Source organism: Argopecten irradians, chromosome 15 (genome assembly GCF_041381155.1).
Source record: "Argopecten irradians isolate NY chromosome 15, Ai_NY, whole genome shotgun sequence".
Taxonomy (NCBI): Eukaryota; Metazoa; Mollusca; class Bivalvia; order Pectinida; family Pectinidae; genus Argopecten; species Argopecten irradians.
In genome coordinates, this window is record NC_091148.1 from 34553519 (window position 1) to 34571973 (window position 18455).

Here is an 18455-nt window from a genome sequence, read left to right on the forward strand (position 1 = left end):
TAGAATACTAGTTATTGGAATGGACTCAGAATTCACATTTACTCCCCCCCCCCTTTAATTGAAAAAAACCCAACTTATAAATAGGCAAAAAATTAAGGCTACTGATGGAAGCATTTTAGAATATTAATTATTGGAATGGAATTAACAAGAGCTGGAGTAAATGAGCAGTAATGTAGTGGTCAGTATTGCTGTGGTCAGTAATGTTGTGGTCAGTATTGCTGTGGTCAGTAATTGGACAGGGTTCCCTGTGTTTTTGTAGGGTTGTTCCTTTCTGACTTGGTTATCTGTAAAGACATGCCTGACTTGTCCATCAGGGAATTCTCTATTACTGACCACTCCAATTCCTGCTGACCACTGCCAGCATTAAAACTTGACCAGCTTATTTTCTAAACATTCTTTTGACCCTAAAATTCATTACTCCCAAGTTTTACTCTAAATGCTGGTACAGATGATGTAAAATCTCCACTTTTTGTGAAGCTTTATTTTTATAGAGGTCCTAAAGTGGGACTAGAGTGACCTAATGTGTCCAGTAATGGGTCATTTAAAGCTAACACATCACTGACCAGTACATACTAACTTTTCTCCTCTTATCTATTTGTTGGTCAGCCTTAGCTTTTGACCTAGTTATTGTATTACATAACCAACAGTGTAAAAATACCCAGGCAGCTGCCCAGGGCTTTGCTATCAGTAAAAACCCCTCATAAATATATGTACTTATGGGCCATGGGGATGGGGCTCCCCAAAGGGGATTGTTTGGTCAAGGGTAAGTCATTCATCCTAGCTATGCTGTTGAAAATATAAGTAACATCTAGCAAAGAAACATTGTTGTTTGTTAAATAATTACAAAAGCCATTGTTATTTCATATAAACAATTTTACAAAATATTTTCAAAAGTCATAGTTATTTATGTAAACAAATTTACAAAATATGAAAAAAAACATGCTTATGCTGTTGAATGTATTCTTGAAAAGCTATAAATCGTTTTCACTCCCAAACATTCATAAACTGTTAACATTGCACAAATAAAGAATGTTGGAGTGAAATTGCTGTGTAAGTAGTTTTTAAAACCAATGTTAGGTCTTTGAAGAAATTAATTAAGGTATAAATGTATAAAATGTTATTTTAAAGTTGATTAAAAAATATTTGGAAATTGAGGGGATAAAATACGAAAAACAAAAGCAAACAAAAAACATACTTTTAGTTGAGAAAATTGTGCCTTAAAAACATCAACCAATGTTACTTGTTAAGTTCTATGACAAAATGAAAGAATAAAGGAAAATAGAGAAATTATCTAAACTTGAACAGACATCCTTGAATACAAAGTTACTACGAAAATAACATGGATAATATCAAAAATTAATCTAGACGAAATTCAAACAAAATTTGCATCAAATTTGATGATATCATATAATCTGCATAGTGAAACAGTGTAGGTGCGGTGTATATTGTTTTTCAGCTATTAAAAATGAGTCCTAAACAAACGCTCGGATCATGTTTACCACTGGGACTAGGAGTCTCCATAACTTCCATACAGGAAGGGACCACTTTACCTTGTTTGTAAATATCGGAAACAATTTTTTTGACAATAGCTAGATATAGGATATGTGTATTGTGGCATATTTGTCAGTTAGTGAAAAGTGGGGACAAGGTGGGATCTGTATTCAACGTAATTATTTAGTGAAAAGTAGGGACAAGGTGGGATCTGTATTCAACTTAATTCTTATTTCTGGACAACAGGAAGTGTGATTCTAGAAAAAAACCATAAACTTGGAACATTGTTGTTCACACCAATATATCTGACGAATGTCCACTTGAAACTGTAGTAGACATTGGTGTTTATATATAAAAATCGTGTTTTGTGAGAAACAGACGTTTTAATATGGCTACAGGTAAGACTTTGCTGCTGTTTCATTGATTGTGAAATTAATGTTTTATATATTTCTTTGATGAATTTTCCAGATAACAGTTATTTTGAAAAAGATCAAAAGAGAAAAAAACTCAGAAAAAAATAAAAATATTCCAGATTACAAGTGAGAATTATTTTTAACCACAATTACATGGTTTTTTTTTCTGCATTTTTTTCTTTCTGAGCAATAATGTACTTACGTTATGACATTACATCCATGCTTTTGATATTCAACTCATTAACATGAATGCATAGTAATTCACTTGACTTCAGTGACATTGCTGAAGGCATCTTAGGTACAACTAACCTAGGGAGAAACATTTTGTTAATGGAAGGGAAGTAACTCTTGTAGAAAGTTGTCAGAACTCCTACAAATAAATCAAGCTAAGTCATATTTATGTTTAGAGCAACAAAGCATATAACTTGACGAGGAATCGACAGTTGCTCTGTCAAACTGTCAATCCTTATAAGTTTGGATGTCACACTATGGTGTATTTATTTAAAAAAATGATTATACTCAAATTCACATTTTTTCCAAACTTTGGATTGGTGCTAGTTCCTTATCCATGTTGATTCCGTACTCCAAAGTGATGTGTCATAATGTCAGTATATCGATAATAAGATAATCACTTGTAAAATTCATCACTTTTTTGTGGACTTAATTAAAGAAAAAAATTCAATACAGATTGTGGAAAGACATAGATGTAATGGTTTTTTTCTCAAAGATCTTTATTCAAAGGTACGGAAAAATTCAAATGTGATTTTTTTTCTCAAAGATTTCTATTCAAAGCATTTCTCATCTAACCAGATCTAGTAAATCATTTTAGCATAATACATGTATAAATCACTCCAGGTCTTCCGAATTTTAAATCTCCAGATATTTCTCATTTCGATTTCACTCACTTGGTAATCAACCTGTGTATATGTACATATACACGTCAAGCCTCAGCTGAAAGTGACCAAGCCTGTTTTTTAAGCTGGCGTTTTTCAATAAACAAACTAGATGAAAAGAAAATATTGAATAGCGTTTTCTGTTATCCTGGCCTGTTGACAGAGGTCACACATGGCTACCACGCAATCAATACCAAAACTTTTTTGTTATAGAAGCTTACTATCAAAATGTTGCCAAGATTATATATCAAGTGTATTCATCGAGATGATAAAAAAATCTCATTTACGCTTTCAACAACATCAAATCACTATCGTAAATATTTTTTCAACTCGGACAAAAAGCCATTGAGAAGCCCAGATGTTGCTTTTCTTTCATTTTCTATGTCAGTAAGGGTTTTATTTTATTGGTTAAAGGAAAAAAGTGAGATTGATTATATTCAATCATTGGCTTCGCTGAAAGGGTTTTATGACACAGGGTCGAGGAAAAAGTGGATAATAAAAAAACAGGATAAAATATTTGTAAGAACAGGTATTGACATGAAACCCTATACACCTAAAGTTGCTGGACAGATATAACGGTCAGTTAGAAATGACCACGAAATCCATATACTGCCAGGTAACTCTGAGGACCAAGGGTTGTAAAAAAAAGATATAGTGTAGCCGATACTGTTGATTCTGGAGGGTGAACAACATTGATGCTATCGCACATGCTCAGAAATAATTTTTTTTTCACCTGGACTTAATTAGTACGGATGAACTTGTTTCCTGTTGGAGTTTGAGGACTAAACAGGTAAATTTGTAAGATTTTTCCTCTTATCTTTTTACCTAGCTAGTGTTGCTACAGACTTGCATTTCTTAATGGTGGATTTTGTAGTAATAGAGATAAATCATTGACCAGGTAAAATATCTAGATAATTCAGTGATGGTAGAGTACATTACTACCGGTCGCTTCACATCACTCCATGACCTATACGTATCTAATATTTAATAGTGCAAATGATAATCTACAATACCGTTAATTTCCAATCACTTAATTATCAATTAACTTCTGGTGAAAAATTGAATCAGTTGAGCGAAATAAAACTTATAATTTGACCAGAATGTATCACTTAAGCATTAAAAGGCAGTTCTACATCCTGAGTACTATAATAAGTGTTAGTAAAGCACATTATATTTCCTTCTTATTCCCAGATTAAATGTTTTATCTGATCAAGTCAATGATACGTCTGTATTTGATCAGAAGAGGACATTGAGGCCATCCCTTGTGTATGAATCACAAAATTGCTACAAAATCTACAAATGTATTCATTAACGCTGCCAATATTGGCTAAAATCAAATCAAATAACTCTGATCGTTAATTTTTCTTGCACCCTTAATAATTTTATATTTAATTTGAAAAATGAATTTGCTAATTTTAGGCTGACAATTAAACTATCAAATGATTTTGGATTGCTCACTTTTGGGGCATAGTGCGTCATGTAATTATTAATGAATGATTAATTTCATTTTAATGAGTTACATTTAAAGTGAAAATTCAGGCATTTTGCTTCAACTGAATAATCAGTCTAATTCAAATCTTAAATTTGATACAAAGAAATCAGGTAAGAAGTTTTATTTAATTTTGACCAATAAAATATTTTTTTTAATGTTGATCAATTAGATATTCAAATTTAAATAAATGCTTTAGTATTAGATTGAATTGAAATATTAGATTTGAAGATTCAGTATACAATGATAGATATTGATAAAACATTTGTAACACAGTTAGGTGAGTAGAGGTCAGGTAAAAAACCCTGTATAACAGTCTGATAAGGTGCTGGCCCAACAGTCTCCGAGGTCGGAGGTCAAAGTACTAATATTAACGATTGTAATCGAAGGAGGAGGGGACGAAAACTGTGTACTAGAGGAGGAAATGGAACCTAGAATGTGTAAGGTTTGGATAATATCATAATGATTCAGGTGTGATAATGATTAAAGCTGTAATAGGGAAGGTTCAGATTTATTGGTATATGTCAACTTGTTCTAAACCAGGTTTTGATAAAAAAAATATGGCTTCTATATATAAAATGCTGTAGTTTCCCTAAGAGTAAAAGTTTTTTTAAGTTTGAAAGTTAGTAGGATCTTAATGAATCATTAATGTTTAAATGGGATTAAAGATGTAATAGAAAAGATTAAAATTGATTGATATTTGTCAACTTGTTCTTAAGCATGTTTTAATAAAAACTACTTATATTTATATATATGCTTTAGCTTCACAAATAATACAAGTTTTAAAAAAATCACCTGATCTTTAGCATGTTTGTAAACATGATAAGGTGTCACGCTTTTCTGCATAAATTTTCCTTGTTTTTGTTTTTAACTTAAGATATTGGATTAAACTCTTATCTGGATAACATGTCGTCTCGAATTTGTAATGTTTTATAGTTACTGTGAGTGTCTTCTCATGAAATTTTCCTATGACAGATATGTCGTTGACGGCGTCAACCATTTCATTGCTTTCATATGTATTAATGTGTTCCTACCTTTTTATCACAACTTTTTGGGAAATTCTTACAGATAGATTTAATTTATTTGTATTAGTTGAGTTACTTAGGATTTAATGCCGCACTTTGTGCTCAATCTCGTGTATTTATAAATGATGATTCAATTCATTGATTTTTGATTAAAAAAAAATAGGAATAAATTTCAAATATTTTTTACGGACCACAATGAAAAAAACAATTTCTGATCAGTCGTCCCATCAGACTTTGATTGGGTGTGATATTGAAGGTGATTTCTCTGTCAGAGATTTTTATCTTATTCTTAACTTAGTCATCCCTCTAGTTTCACAATGAACTGTTCCAGCCTTAGAATTGTAGGATTTCATATATATCCTCAGGGGTAAGTGGGTTATTTGATACACCTATTTTTTAGTGATTTGATATTAAGACTGAATGTTAGATTCACTTTCTAGTGAGAAGTACATTGTTTTTAAATTGATCTTTATTGGATTGTAACATTGATGCATTTCTACGCATTTTGATATGTCGGGAATGAAGGGATCGGGATGTGGGCAGCTTCTAGGGAAGTTGCTCCAAATGGGATGAATACTTCTAAGAAAATTTTGTAATTTTAGGGTGGATATTCTTCCATCACTGAAAGTTTTAATGTTTTGGAACGAATGCAGTTCCACCACTGATGACTTTGTAATTTTGGGTGGATGCTGTTCCATCACTATAAGCTTTGTATTTTCGGGGCGGATGCTGTTCTACCACTGATTTCTTTGTATTTTTGGGGTGGATGCTGTTTTGTCACTAAAAGCCTGTGTTTTTGGGGTGGATGCTGTTCCGTCACTAAAAGCTTTGTATTTTTGGGGTGGATGCTGTTCCGTCACTAAAAGCTTTGTATTTTTGGGGTGGATGCTGTTCCGTCACTAAAAGCTTTGTATTTTTGGGGTGGATGCTGTTCCGTCACTAAAAGCTTTGTATTTTTGAGGCAGATGCTGTTCCGTCACTAAAAGCTTTCAATGTTTTGGGACAGACACTGTACTGCAACTGAACAATCAATGATGAGGTAGATAAACTGATTGACTAATGTGTACAAACTTTTGTATTTTCCAGGGCGGATGCGGTGTCGCCTCAGATAGCTGATGGGGTAGACAAGGTTATGTCCGAGGATCACACCCTCATAGAAAACCAGGAAGATTGGAAAAAATCGTATGAGGAACATGTCAATGAGGATGATCATTTAAACAACTCTAGTTACCATGGCGATGAGATTCAGGATAAAGACAATCACCTTGACAATACTAGTTACCATAGAGACGACCTTGAGGATAGTTCCAGCCCTGTAGTGTCTCCCTATGATGACAGTCCTAACCCTAACAGTACTTCATACATTTCCGACAATAGCAGTTTTGATACAGACAGCATCAATTTGGTCCCAAATAAGGAAGGCGTTTATTTCTGTCATCTGTGTAGTTTTTCAGGTGAGTTGAATGAAATGTCACGCAAATGTTTGAATCTTATACATGAATAGAACACTTACAACATTTACTTTACTCAAAGATATTTGTTACATGCATATTACAGAGTTATCTGCCTCTCATTGTAGGTTAGTATGGGTTGTAGCCAAAAATGTTTTTCTCACATATCAATTAAACCACCAAACAATACCTTCATCTCAGGGCTGATAACTGTAAAATTTAAAGACAATACAGTCAATGAACAACTTCTTGTTGTTGAAATCATTAGCTATGGTTAATTGTCTATAATTAGTCCTCTGCATTGGCTGAAACTATTCGACCTTTTTCAATTATTGAATCTGAAACTATTTGACCTTATTGTTGTATCGCAATATGTAATTGTTATAAATTTCTTTCCCTAAAATAAACAACAATACACATTCACATTATAGGCGAAACAATGGAAGTAATAATTATTATCTATTGTTCAAAATGTATTATTATCTTTATCTGGCCAATCAGTCCAGGTCAGGTGATCTTATCAAGGGAGATAATTCGGTGGAAGTTTGTGACCTCACTTCCACATATAATCAGCTGAACTTTTTACTCTTCTTATCAGCAAAACATGATAAAAATAAATGTTCTACGTAAATATATAAAGGTGGTGACCTTATCGCGACAAAAATGTCAAAAACACGCGACTCTACCTACGTTCAAAAGACACTCCTGGCTTTTTGAACCTGCCTGAATCCTTAAGCACAAAACTTTACCTGTATTTGTTTAAGAAACATTCTTATCTAAAATACACTCTGTTGATAAATTATGATCTTTTTATCACTGACGTGGCCTAGTTTCTGCCACAAAATGTACGTGTGAGATAGACTTATCCTTGATTTAATCCCAATTTAACAGGGGTGGATTGATTTAATTTTGTTTTGTTCCGACTCGAGTGGTTTAGGGGTAAGAGGGGACCTGTTGTATAACATCATATAAAGTACTTAACCCCGACAGGTGAAATAAATTGACACTTTTTATTGGTGTTATTTTCTCATAAATAACTTATTATTAATTCTGATATTCGTACAAGACATTTGGGCGTATACAGAGAAAACATTTGTACATTTAAAGTGAACAGTCGGGCAAGGATGGCTAAAGTCGGTAAAAATGGTGTGAATGTATCCAGTATAATTTCTTATGAAATGGAAAAATGAAATCTCTAGTCAAAATCTGTCTGCGTACGAAGAAATTAATTTAAAGTATGGAAATTCTAAAACGTCCTCCAGGCTCACTATGTCCGTGGTTACATTCCCACGCAGCCTCGCTTTCGATGCTTTCAACTTTTCTTTACTTTAATGGTCAGAACTGGGAAACTAAGCAGAACTTGGCCGTCGAATTAATATGCGAGAACTTTTGGAAAGCCAATGATTGCATTTAGACTGGTTTTCTTTTCCCGACTATTCACTTTAAAGTCTACACAGAAATATTTTTCAGTTTAATGCCAGACACAGAAAATGTAATTTTGATATTCTTACAAGAAAACTAGAGTTAGGGGTAAATTACAAATAGATGATAGCTGTAGAAATAATGTATAATTCTGTATACCTGTGTTTTAAGCCTTTATATGGAAATAATTCATTTATCTAAGACACAGAACAGAAGTATCTTTAGTACTTGTATCAGAGTTTCTTGTACTGTATTACACAATCAAATAAACGTAAATATCTCCAAACCTGAAAGAAAAAATGCAAACAAAAACAGATGGTGGAAGGTTTTATTGAAGGGATGGTATATTGTTTGTGACTAATGGTTAACAGGGAATAAACAACTAGGGATGGTGAAATTTTTTAACGCTCCCATTGCTTGAGTAAATATTGATAAATCAAGGGTATCATGCTAAAGTTTGAAAACTTGAGAGTGAGTTTTCTGGGTCTGACAAAAGCATACAGGTCCTTTACAGGCGGATAATTTAATATCCTGTTTTGATAGCCAAAACAAATGGCCCAAATAGGATTATTAAATAGATATCTTTTCAGCTTAATAAGTAGATGGTTATCAAATATCTTAAATAAATAACATCTTCCGCTTGATGGGTAGACTGATAGTGACCGTCAAAATTTATAAAAATAAATTTAACTAAAAGATTAGAAAAAAAAAATAAACAAAACATTTGGCATCCTGCTTAATTTCACTTGATGTGTCAAACCCTGAATCAGGACTGGTATTATAAAGTTATATAAAAGAGGAAAAAGTGCTCCATCATCTTACTGTTTGTAGAGAAAGGCTGGTTACATGTTAAATTATGAACTATGTCAAATTTCATTTCTTGGTATTTCTTACCACCATAATGCTTGCAGACAAAAAATATGTTATAATAGAATTTACTTCCCGATAGAATACAAATAGATGGTCAGAATGATAACTAAGGTCTGCATTAGCTTAATCATATTGAGTATTGAAGTTTATCATGTTCATGAACATCATAGACTGTGTTTTCAAGGAATGTGAGCAACAGCCCGGTCTGCACTGTTGCTATAGCAAGAATGGCTTACATTCCAAATAATTATAATGATTTCTAAATTAAAACTCATGGAGTGATCATGTTTGTAATTACAGGTAGAAACCAGGGAGAGTTTGAACAGCACATGACCTGTCATTTTGAACATACCTGCCCTCATTGCGACTACAAATCACGGACAGAAGGACGTCTGAAGCGTCACATCAAAGATTTCCACACAGAGGATCCTCCCGAGGGATTTGGGTCCAAAAGGAACATGGGTCGCCCAAAAGTCTTCAGATGCAAGCAGTGTGATTTCTCTGCTGTCGAGAAGGTAATTCAATTGATAAAGTAATTCAGAAAAAAAAGACAAAAGTATATAGTTTCGTAATTCAATCTGACATTGAACTATGACAGTTTATATTTCAAAGTCATGAGCATCAATTATAAGGTTTTGAGATACCAAAATGATATTAGTAGTATGATTTACTCTCGATAAGTTTGACAGTGATTGTGATGTCACTGATAGATGCTAAATCGTACATACTTTATCCACTTTGTTTTCTGGAAACTGATGTATGATGAAGACATTTTATATTTAATGACTTTGTCATTAAACAAAGATATATAAAACTGGAAGACAAAAATTTGGAAATTTGGTAATGAGATGAAGGGAGGGATACTTTGCTCAACATCACTTACATATATAAATCATATAACCGTTATGTATTCTCTGACAAAATTTTTGTGTGAATTGCAGTTGAGCAATTTAATTGTCTTTCTGCCCAATAGAAATAATCACATTTGCCACAAGTGATATGTAACCATTGAAACATTCTAATACATCGCAATTTTCATAAATGTATTCCAGGAGGAGTTCTGGGCTCACGCACGAAGCCACATCAAAGAAGACAAGATTCTACAATGTCCACGCTGTCCCTTCGTCACTGAGTACAAACACCACTTAGAGTATCATCTCCGTAATCACTTCGGGTCGAAGCCGTTCAAGTGTAACAAGTGCAACTACTCATGCGTGAACAAATCCATGCTCAACAGTCACATGAAATCCCACACCAACGTTTACCAATACAGATGTGCTGATTGTACATACGCCACTAAGTACTGCCACAGCCTCAAACTTCATCTCCGTAAATACAACCACAAACCTGCCACAGTATTGAACTCGGACGGTAGTCTGCCGCAGGGCATCGATGCGGAGGCATCCGGTTTGTCACTGATGCAGAAACGGGGTCCACCAAGAGGACCAAGGGGACCAAGGAAGGACAAATTTGATCCGTTTGTAAACCAGTTTCTGACCATGCCTCACGTAGGGTTACCCGGTATGCCGTCAGGTATAAACAGTGGTATGATGTCCCCGTATTGGCCTGTGCTCAACCAGTTCCCCCCTAATGGCCTCCATGCTCCACCTCCACTCGTCCCGGTATCCATGAATTCCCCACTAGGAAGTCTACCTCAGGAATTTGCTCAACGTAACCTCCCCTTATCATCCACACCAAGTATGGGTCACAGTCCTGGAGCGCTCAAACAGTCACCAAACTCACTCTTCAAATGTAAATTCTGCAGTTTCGCATCTGATATAAAAAACGATCTTCTTCGTCACGTCATGAAAGTCCATGCTTCAGAAAACAGAGATCTCTTTTCCATCATCGGAGTATCACCAGAAGCTTTTCTTGAGGACCGCTTTAAGCATAAATTTGGCAGCCCAGGCAGCAAGATTCACTCTGAAGAAGGGAAGTATCCAGGATTGAACATTAAACGTGAGCCTTCCCCAGACAGCATCAAGTCGACCACTCCTTCGTGGCCAGAGGACTACCCCATGGGAGCCTCACCAACTAAAGCAAGGTATCTACACAGTCCTAACGGAAATATGGGCAAGATGTCCTACGATTCCTACAAAAATGGTATGAAGAGTCCACTAAAGGTTTCCGACCCGCCTGCTGGGGAGGATATCATCAGACAAATGATGGACAAGTTTGGATCAGGAATGCCAGCAACAAGTCCTCGTGTCAACCGTGAATCTGCACCCCTAGATCTCACCAAACGTAGGTCCCCATCGATGTCACCTTCACTAGCCGAGGGATACAACCACCACCCACAAGACAGACACCTTCTCCAGGACAGACATGGTATGCCAGTCGGTGCCGAGATGTACGATAGCAACCAGCAGAGGAAGAGACCAACAGAGGATATGGAGAATGTTGAGTCACAGGAGACATACGAAAGTGAGCCACCAAAGAAACGGTCAAGGAAAGGCAAGGCTTTCAAACTCGACACACTTTGTATGAAGTTACAGGAGAAAGCTGGGGACAGTGATGTCGAGGATGCATACAGCGGATCTGATGGGTATGTTGAAAACGAGGCTATCAGTGCTCAACAAGATGGCGAATCGGAACCCTACGGTACAGAAAACAGTAACGGGGATAATACTGAAGATAAACCAGAGGAGAAAATCCATACTGATGACTTTGAAGACATTCACAGAAATCTTGCCATTCTAAATAACGGGAAGTGCAGTAAATTTCCTGATGAGGAAAACAAGGAAGAAATGGAAAGAAGAGAATCGGTAAAGGATGATGATGTGAAGGACATGGAAGAGAATGGAAAGCAAACGGATCAGATGAACTTGAATATCAAGAAAGCTCTGGAAATGGCACAGACAAAACTGAAAGAAACAGGAAGAAGGAGAGAAATGGAAATGTCAATGCATGCTTGGAACGAGTCAAGTAAAGCACATTACTTCCCTCGAGGCCTGAACGGTCACAGCCTTCCGTCAACTCCAGACTTACAAATGTTACATGGCCGGTTTTCTGCTGACAATGCTCATATGCCTCTAATTACTAGTACTCCGAAGTCAAAGAGTTCCGGATTGATCGGACCAGAAGTAGATAAATACGAGTGTAGCTATTGTGAGATATCTTTCCGTAACTGTGTTATGTATACCATGCACATGGGTTACCATGGCTACCGAAATCCATTCAAATGTAACATGTGTGGCTTGACCTGCAGTGACAAAGTGGACTTTTTCCTGCACATTGCTCGTGAGGCTCACAATTGACTGCTGAATTGTGCAGATGTTGTGTAACCATGGAAACCAACCTTTGAACTCAAAGGCTGCACATTTGTTGCTAATGACGACTGGTCACTTTTTCCACCATGAAACTTTTAGTGCTGCCGTTAAAATTGACTGACTCTGCTAATGGAAATAACTTTGTTGAACCTGGTCGTATATACAGCATTCTTGTTACAAGTAAATATGACCCACCTCAAGACAGACTTATATTAGTTGTTGAGGAGTGATGCTTTGGAAGTTTATTTTTCTTTTTTGAAGCCATGTGTTCATGTTTGACTAATAGATGAAGGTCTAGGATACAGGTGCATCATGGGAGTAAAAAGTGACCATTGTTTATAACTGTAAATTTTTGTTGAATTATTTATTTCTTTTTTATTATTATCTTTAACTATATATATATATATCTTTTACCTACAGACATAGATTTGTCCTAGTCTATCACAGTGGTAACTTAATGCAATACATTCACATGCTGTAAATCTAAAACGGGTGTATCATCCATATTTAATCATTTTGTATATAGCCTATATTTTACGTCTCCATTCCATAGGATAAAGAATTCCTCCAGGAGCTTCAAATAATTTTTCCCCAATTGATGTCATATCTTATTTGATTTTTAAACTTCATTATTGAGGAAGAATGGAGAAAAGAAATACTTCATGTTGAAAGGGAGATAACTCATGAAAATTACCACAATCCTGCAATACTTTAGTGTAGTGAGATCTAAATGTATCCTCCCACTGCATCGAGTTGTACCCCCTTCCATTTCTCATTGACCATTTTGTTGAAGGCAGCTAGTCAAAATATCTTATCATCTTTATTGGATATTATTTTGTTACACATGATATTTCTGATGGGGCCATGGATAATACGGGTTATTTGATTGGATGTCTCACAATACTACGGGTCATTCTATTGGACGGATGTTCCTACACTGAACTCAGACTACAGATATCATATTTTATGGATTATATTATTTCTGAATCACCTGTGTAATACTATAGAGTAGATAACTATCCTCCTTATAGGTGTGTGTGTATACACGTGTACATATAACTTATATATATCTATATGTAGAATCTTTAAAAAATATTTCCCTATCATTGACTGTTATTTTACCAATTATTCACATGCACAATCTACCAATGTTTGAAAACAACAAAGGGTTAATTGATGATAATATTTTCAATCAAGTTATTTTTTTCATTAAAGGTTAATATTATTCATGTTTTCAATATCATGTTACTTATAAACTGAATTATAAGTTAATTTTGAAAAAAAAAATTATCCCCCTTCCCCTGAAAATATTTAGATATCATTTTAATTTTACTAAGTATATAATCCAAAAACTTACATATTTCAGTTTCTTTTAAATAAATGTTAAAAATCTTAATTAAGTCTTCTTTTTTTAAATACCGACTTTTACAATTTTTCCAAATTATGTAAATTTCCATGATTATTTTTGCAATGAATATATCTAATGAATAATGATAAGATTCCATTTTAAAACTTAGGTTTGAAATTATTGTTTATATTTTCTCTCCTTGTTGTTACATTATTAATTATAATCTACCATTTGTAGTAGGAATTAGTAATCATAGCTTAGACTAAAATGCAATAAATTTTTTTTTCCGCTTTTGTTCCATATCCCGGTAATTTAGTTTAATGTTTTAAATCAACTAGTCATTCGTCACTGTACGCATTATCCTGATTAATATATTGATAATTAGTGTAATATATTTGTATGTTATTGTATATATACAATTGTAACCCCCTCGCCGAGATCCATGTAACTAAGTAACATTACGGTCATCATTTTCTATAGGAATGACCAACTTGTACAAGTTGCTGCCTTTGGGCGGGGTTTATATATTGTCATAGCTATAACGGCCATCATTTTCTTTATGAATGACCAACTTGTACAAGTTGCTGCCTTTGGGCGGGGTTTATATATTGTCATAGTTATAACGGCCATCATTTTCTTTATGAATGACCAACTTGTACAAGTTGCTGCCTTTGGGCGGGGTTTATATATTGTCATAGTTATAACGGCCATCATTTTCTTTATGAATGACCAACTTGTACAAGTTGCTGCCTTTGGGCGGGGTTTATATATTGTCATAGTTATAACGGCCATCGTTTTCTTTATGAATGACCAACTTGTACAAGATGCTGCCTCGGGGCGGGGTTTATGTACTGTTACATGGACTACTACATCAGAATCTAAATTCATCTCCCATACATCTTTGCCATTTTAATCATTTACATACGAATGGTGCAAATTTTATCCTTTTTTTCTGGTTCATTATGTTCTACACAATCCTTCTGGCTAATCCAAGTGTATTCACAATGTTTGGTTGGATTATGTTTTGTTTTGTTTTATGTTCTTGCAATTGATTTGCAAAGAACTGGTGCTTTTCATTAAATGTTTACTTTCATCAAAATGTTGCATTAACTGGACTTGTGACCAAGTCTATAGTAATTATATCCACGTCGTCTTGGTTACTGTGGTAACAGAAGCCATGGTTGCTATGCTGATGGAAATCTTTGTTGGTAAGGTTACCTGCTTTATTGCTGTGGCAAAGGCTGCATTTCACGACTACATAATCACTTGAGATGTTACAAGTAAAATTCATATTTTGGAAAAATGAACAGTGATTAAAAAAAAAAAAAAAAGTAGCAGGGCATCCAGTAACCCAAAACCTCGTGTCACTGATGCGTTAAAATTTTGTAACGTTGATATATACTATATAGTCCAGTAATTAGAGCATTTAATTAGTATTTCTATATCATTTAAATTCAAAACCTGAAATACAGTAAGAATGCAACATTTGATGGACGTAGAACATTTAGTTTTGTTTATAGGTGCTTTTTTCTTAAAAGTTAATTTTCTACAAATATTTTCATTTTGTTCTTTTATTTTTTCACCTAGATATTTTTCTCAAGAGAAATTGCTGCATTGTCTGTTGTATTTGACCTTTAACCTCTGATAAGGACATTTGGACACTCTTGAACCTCTTGTAGAGTTTTCTCTAAATTGGTTCATACAGCATTTTGGAAAAACATGTTTATTTGAACATTTTCTTAATGATATTTGTCTACTGCAATGTATGTTAATAATCAACTGTAAGGAAATAATTTGTTTTCCGATTTTCTTGTTTTACCGTAAAACAGTTCTTATAGAATTATTGATGTTGTATTGTACTTTGATGTTAGTGCTATTAAACTAATGGGTTTGATGGTCACTTACTACTGTTATTAGAATTCATATAAATTAATGTATGTTTCTCCCTGCAAGAATAAGGGAGATTACTGTGCTCCAAAGGGAGATCAATGTTATAAAGGGAGATAATTAGGCTCCAAAGGGTGATACTACTACAAGTGGAGCTAGCCTTTGCTTCAAAGGGAAATAACTTTACAAAGGGAGATACTTAAGGGCATTAGCAAACACAACTATTACCTCATGAATTTAAACTATTTAAAGCACTGTGCAAAATTGCATGTTATTTTTTTCTTTTTCTCTTTGGTGAAATTAATATAATTTTTGAGAAAATGAGCCATACTATTGTTGAAATTCAATGAAATAATCAAAATGTCTTGGAGGTTACTTTGAATACTTTAATTTTTGTAATTATCTATTTGAAGTTTCAATCGATATCATATTTATTAAAATAATAATCAATTAATCAAAATATCTGTTTCAATCACTATAATTGATCTTGTTTATTGTTGAATTTTACAATGGATTTTCAAAAATCAATTCTTGACATTCCATATCATTTCTGTTTAACTAGATTTGTTGCACCAAGTTGAAATTAATGATCTTGACTATTTTTTTTTTTTTTTTTTTTTTTTGGCTGAAGAGAAATTTAACTTTTAATTATTGTTTGATCATTGGTCGTTGAGATTTATCCCCTTATTGCAGATTTTATCATTTAAGATCTCACAGATTGGGGACAAAATAAACGTCTATTATTTATCATTTTGAAAATAAATATTGACTGGAAAACTTGTTGATGTATGATATATAACCCAATCAAAAACAAGTAAGGATATTTATTATCAATCATGTTAAAATAATTATAATCGGTACCAACACCGATGTATTCTTGCCTCAAGCATAAAAACTACCTCAGGGAATTAAGAATATGTTTTGAAATGTAAATATAGGGAGAAAAATAAGATTATTTATGAAGAATTTTGTTGACAAAATGATCTATTTATTGGTGTTTTGTAAATATATGTTAGTTGAGATTGTTTCTGGACAACTCCGCTGTTTCTTGTTTTATTTAACCATTATTTTTAACAGTACTTTGAAATAGCCATAAATTGTTTGATTTAATGTAATTAATAAAAATGTATGTAATTGTGCTCCATGTAGATTTACATGTGATAAATTATTTCAAAATTCGACAATTTCTTTCTTTTAATCTTGTTTTTTCTCATTCCATTTTTGTAACGATAAAGACTAAGTGTACCTACCTAGTATATTACACTAGACTCCATGCTTACTGAGTCTAGGAAATAAAGGTATTAAATATACTTCAATTACTCTATAAGCTGGATTTTTATCTTGAAAATTAGTGAAAATCAAAGGAAAAATATGAAAATTTGAACTTTTAATTTCAATATCATTTACATTTGGAGAGAAAAAAATTCACCAAACACATATAAGGTATTAATATTGTGTTGAACTAAAGAGCAATTTGAAAGAAAACAAAACTTTTATTTTGATAGGAAAAGATTTCATGAAGTCAATCAACATGTTGTCATGCCTTTCTGTGTATAATTATTGTATAATCAAAGATAGTTCCCCATCTCCTACATGTGAAATAAGTAGTAATCTATAGTACTGTCATACAATGTATTTAAGTACAATGTTATACATAGTATTGTAATACAAAGTATTCTACTACAATGTTTTACACAAAGAATTACTATACAATGTATTTAGTGTTCATGTTTTCTATTGGTGTAATACAGTACACTTAAAACATTGTAATACAGTGTACAGTGTAACATTATTATTTCACTACATTATATTCATATACATTGTGTAACATTGTATTAAAAAAAACCTTTTGTAGTGTACTTTCAACACTATAGAAATGTTGTACATTGTACATAAATACATTGTTTAAAGGCACAAAGAAAATCCAACCTTTCTTTTAGAATGATACAGTAATTTGTGATGTATTCATATTGTGGAACATGTAATAAAAAGTTGATCCTACTCAGAGACCTTTGTTTTGTTTCCATCAAGTACAGAATACAGTTTAATATGAAATGTTTGTTGTGTAGTGATAATAAATTTTGTGGTTGCTAATGAACCCAAGAAAATTTAAAAAATGAAACTTGCTTTATTGAAACCATTGTGCAGTCGGCCAATAATATATTTCTACACATCTTTGAAAGCTTTCAACCACATATACAAACGAACATTTCACATTAGACAGTAGATAGTGGTACAACACTATACAGTAGATAGTGGTACAACACTATACAGTAGATAGTGGTACAACACTATACAGTAGATAGTGGTACAACACTATACAGTAGATAGTGGTACAACACTATACAGTAGATAGTGGTACAACACTATACAGTAGATAGCGGTACAACACTATACAGTAGATAGCGGTACAACACTATACAGTAGATAGCGGTACAACACTATACAGTAGATAGCGGTACAACACTATACAGTAGATAGCGGTACAACACTATACAGTAGATAGTGGTACAACACTATACAGTAGATAGTGGTACAACACTATACAGTAGATAGTGGTACAACACTATACAGTAGATAGCGGTACAACACTATACAGTAGATAGTGGTACAACACTATACAGTAGATAGTGGTACAACACTATACAGTAGATAGCGGTACAACACTATACAGTAGATAGTGGTACAACACTATACAGTAGATAGCGGTACAACACTATACAGTAGATAGCGGTACAACACTATACAGTAGATAGCGGTACAACACTATACAGTAGATAGTGGTACAACACTATACAGTAGATAGTGGTACACAACACTATACAGTAGATAGCGGTACAACACTATACAGCAGATAGCGGTACAACACTATACAGTAGATAGCGGTACAACACTAT

The 18455-nt window shown here is 33.7% G+C and overlaps 1 protein-coding gene across 5 annotated transcripts in view; it reads left to right on the top strand.

Moving 5' to 3' along the window:
- LOC138308506 (protein hunchback-like) overlaps positions 1 to 17559 on the top strand; it is a 102818-nt gene extending 85259 nt beyond the window's left edge. For 4 of the 5 annotated variants that reach the window (XM_069249512.1, XM_069249513.1, XM_069249515.1 and 1 more), the window contains 3 exons: positions 6398 to 6765; positions 9355 to 9569; positions 10107 to 17559. In XM_069249512.1, the coding sequence (XP_069105613.1) occupies positions 6398 to 6765; positions 9355 to 9569; positions 10107 to 12311 (2788 nt within the window). In that variant the 3' untranslated portion in view covers positions 12312 to 17559. Of the gene's footprint in view, positions 1 to 1638; positions 1890 to 6397; positions 6766 to 9354; positions 9570 to 10106 lie in introns of those variants that run through there. The other variant, XM_069249516.1, reaches the window with a different exon arrangement.
- The last annotated feature ends 896 nt before the right edge of the window (positions 17560 to 18455 follow it).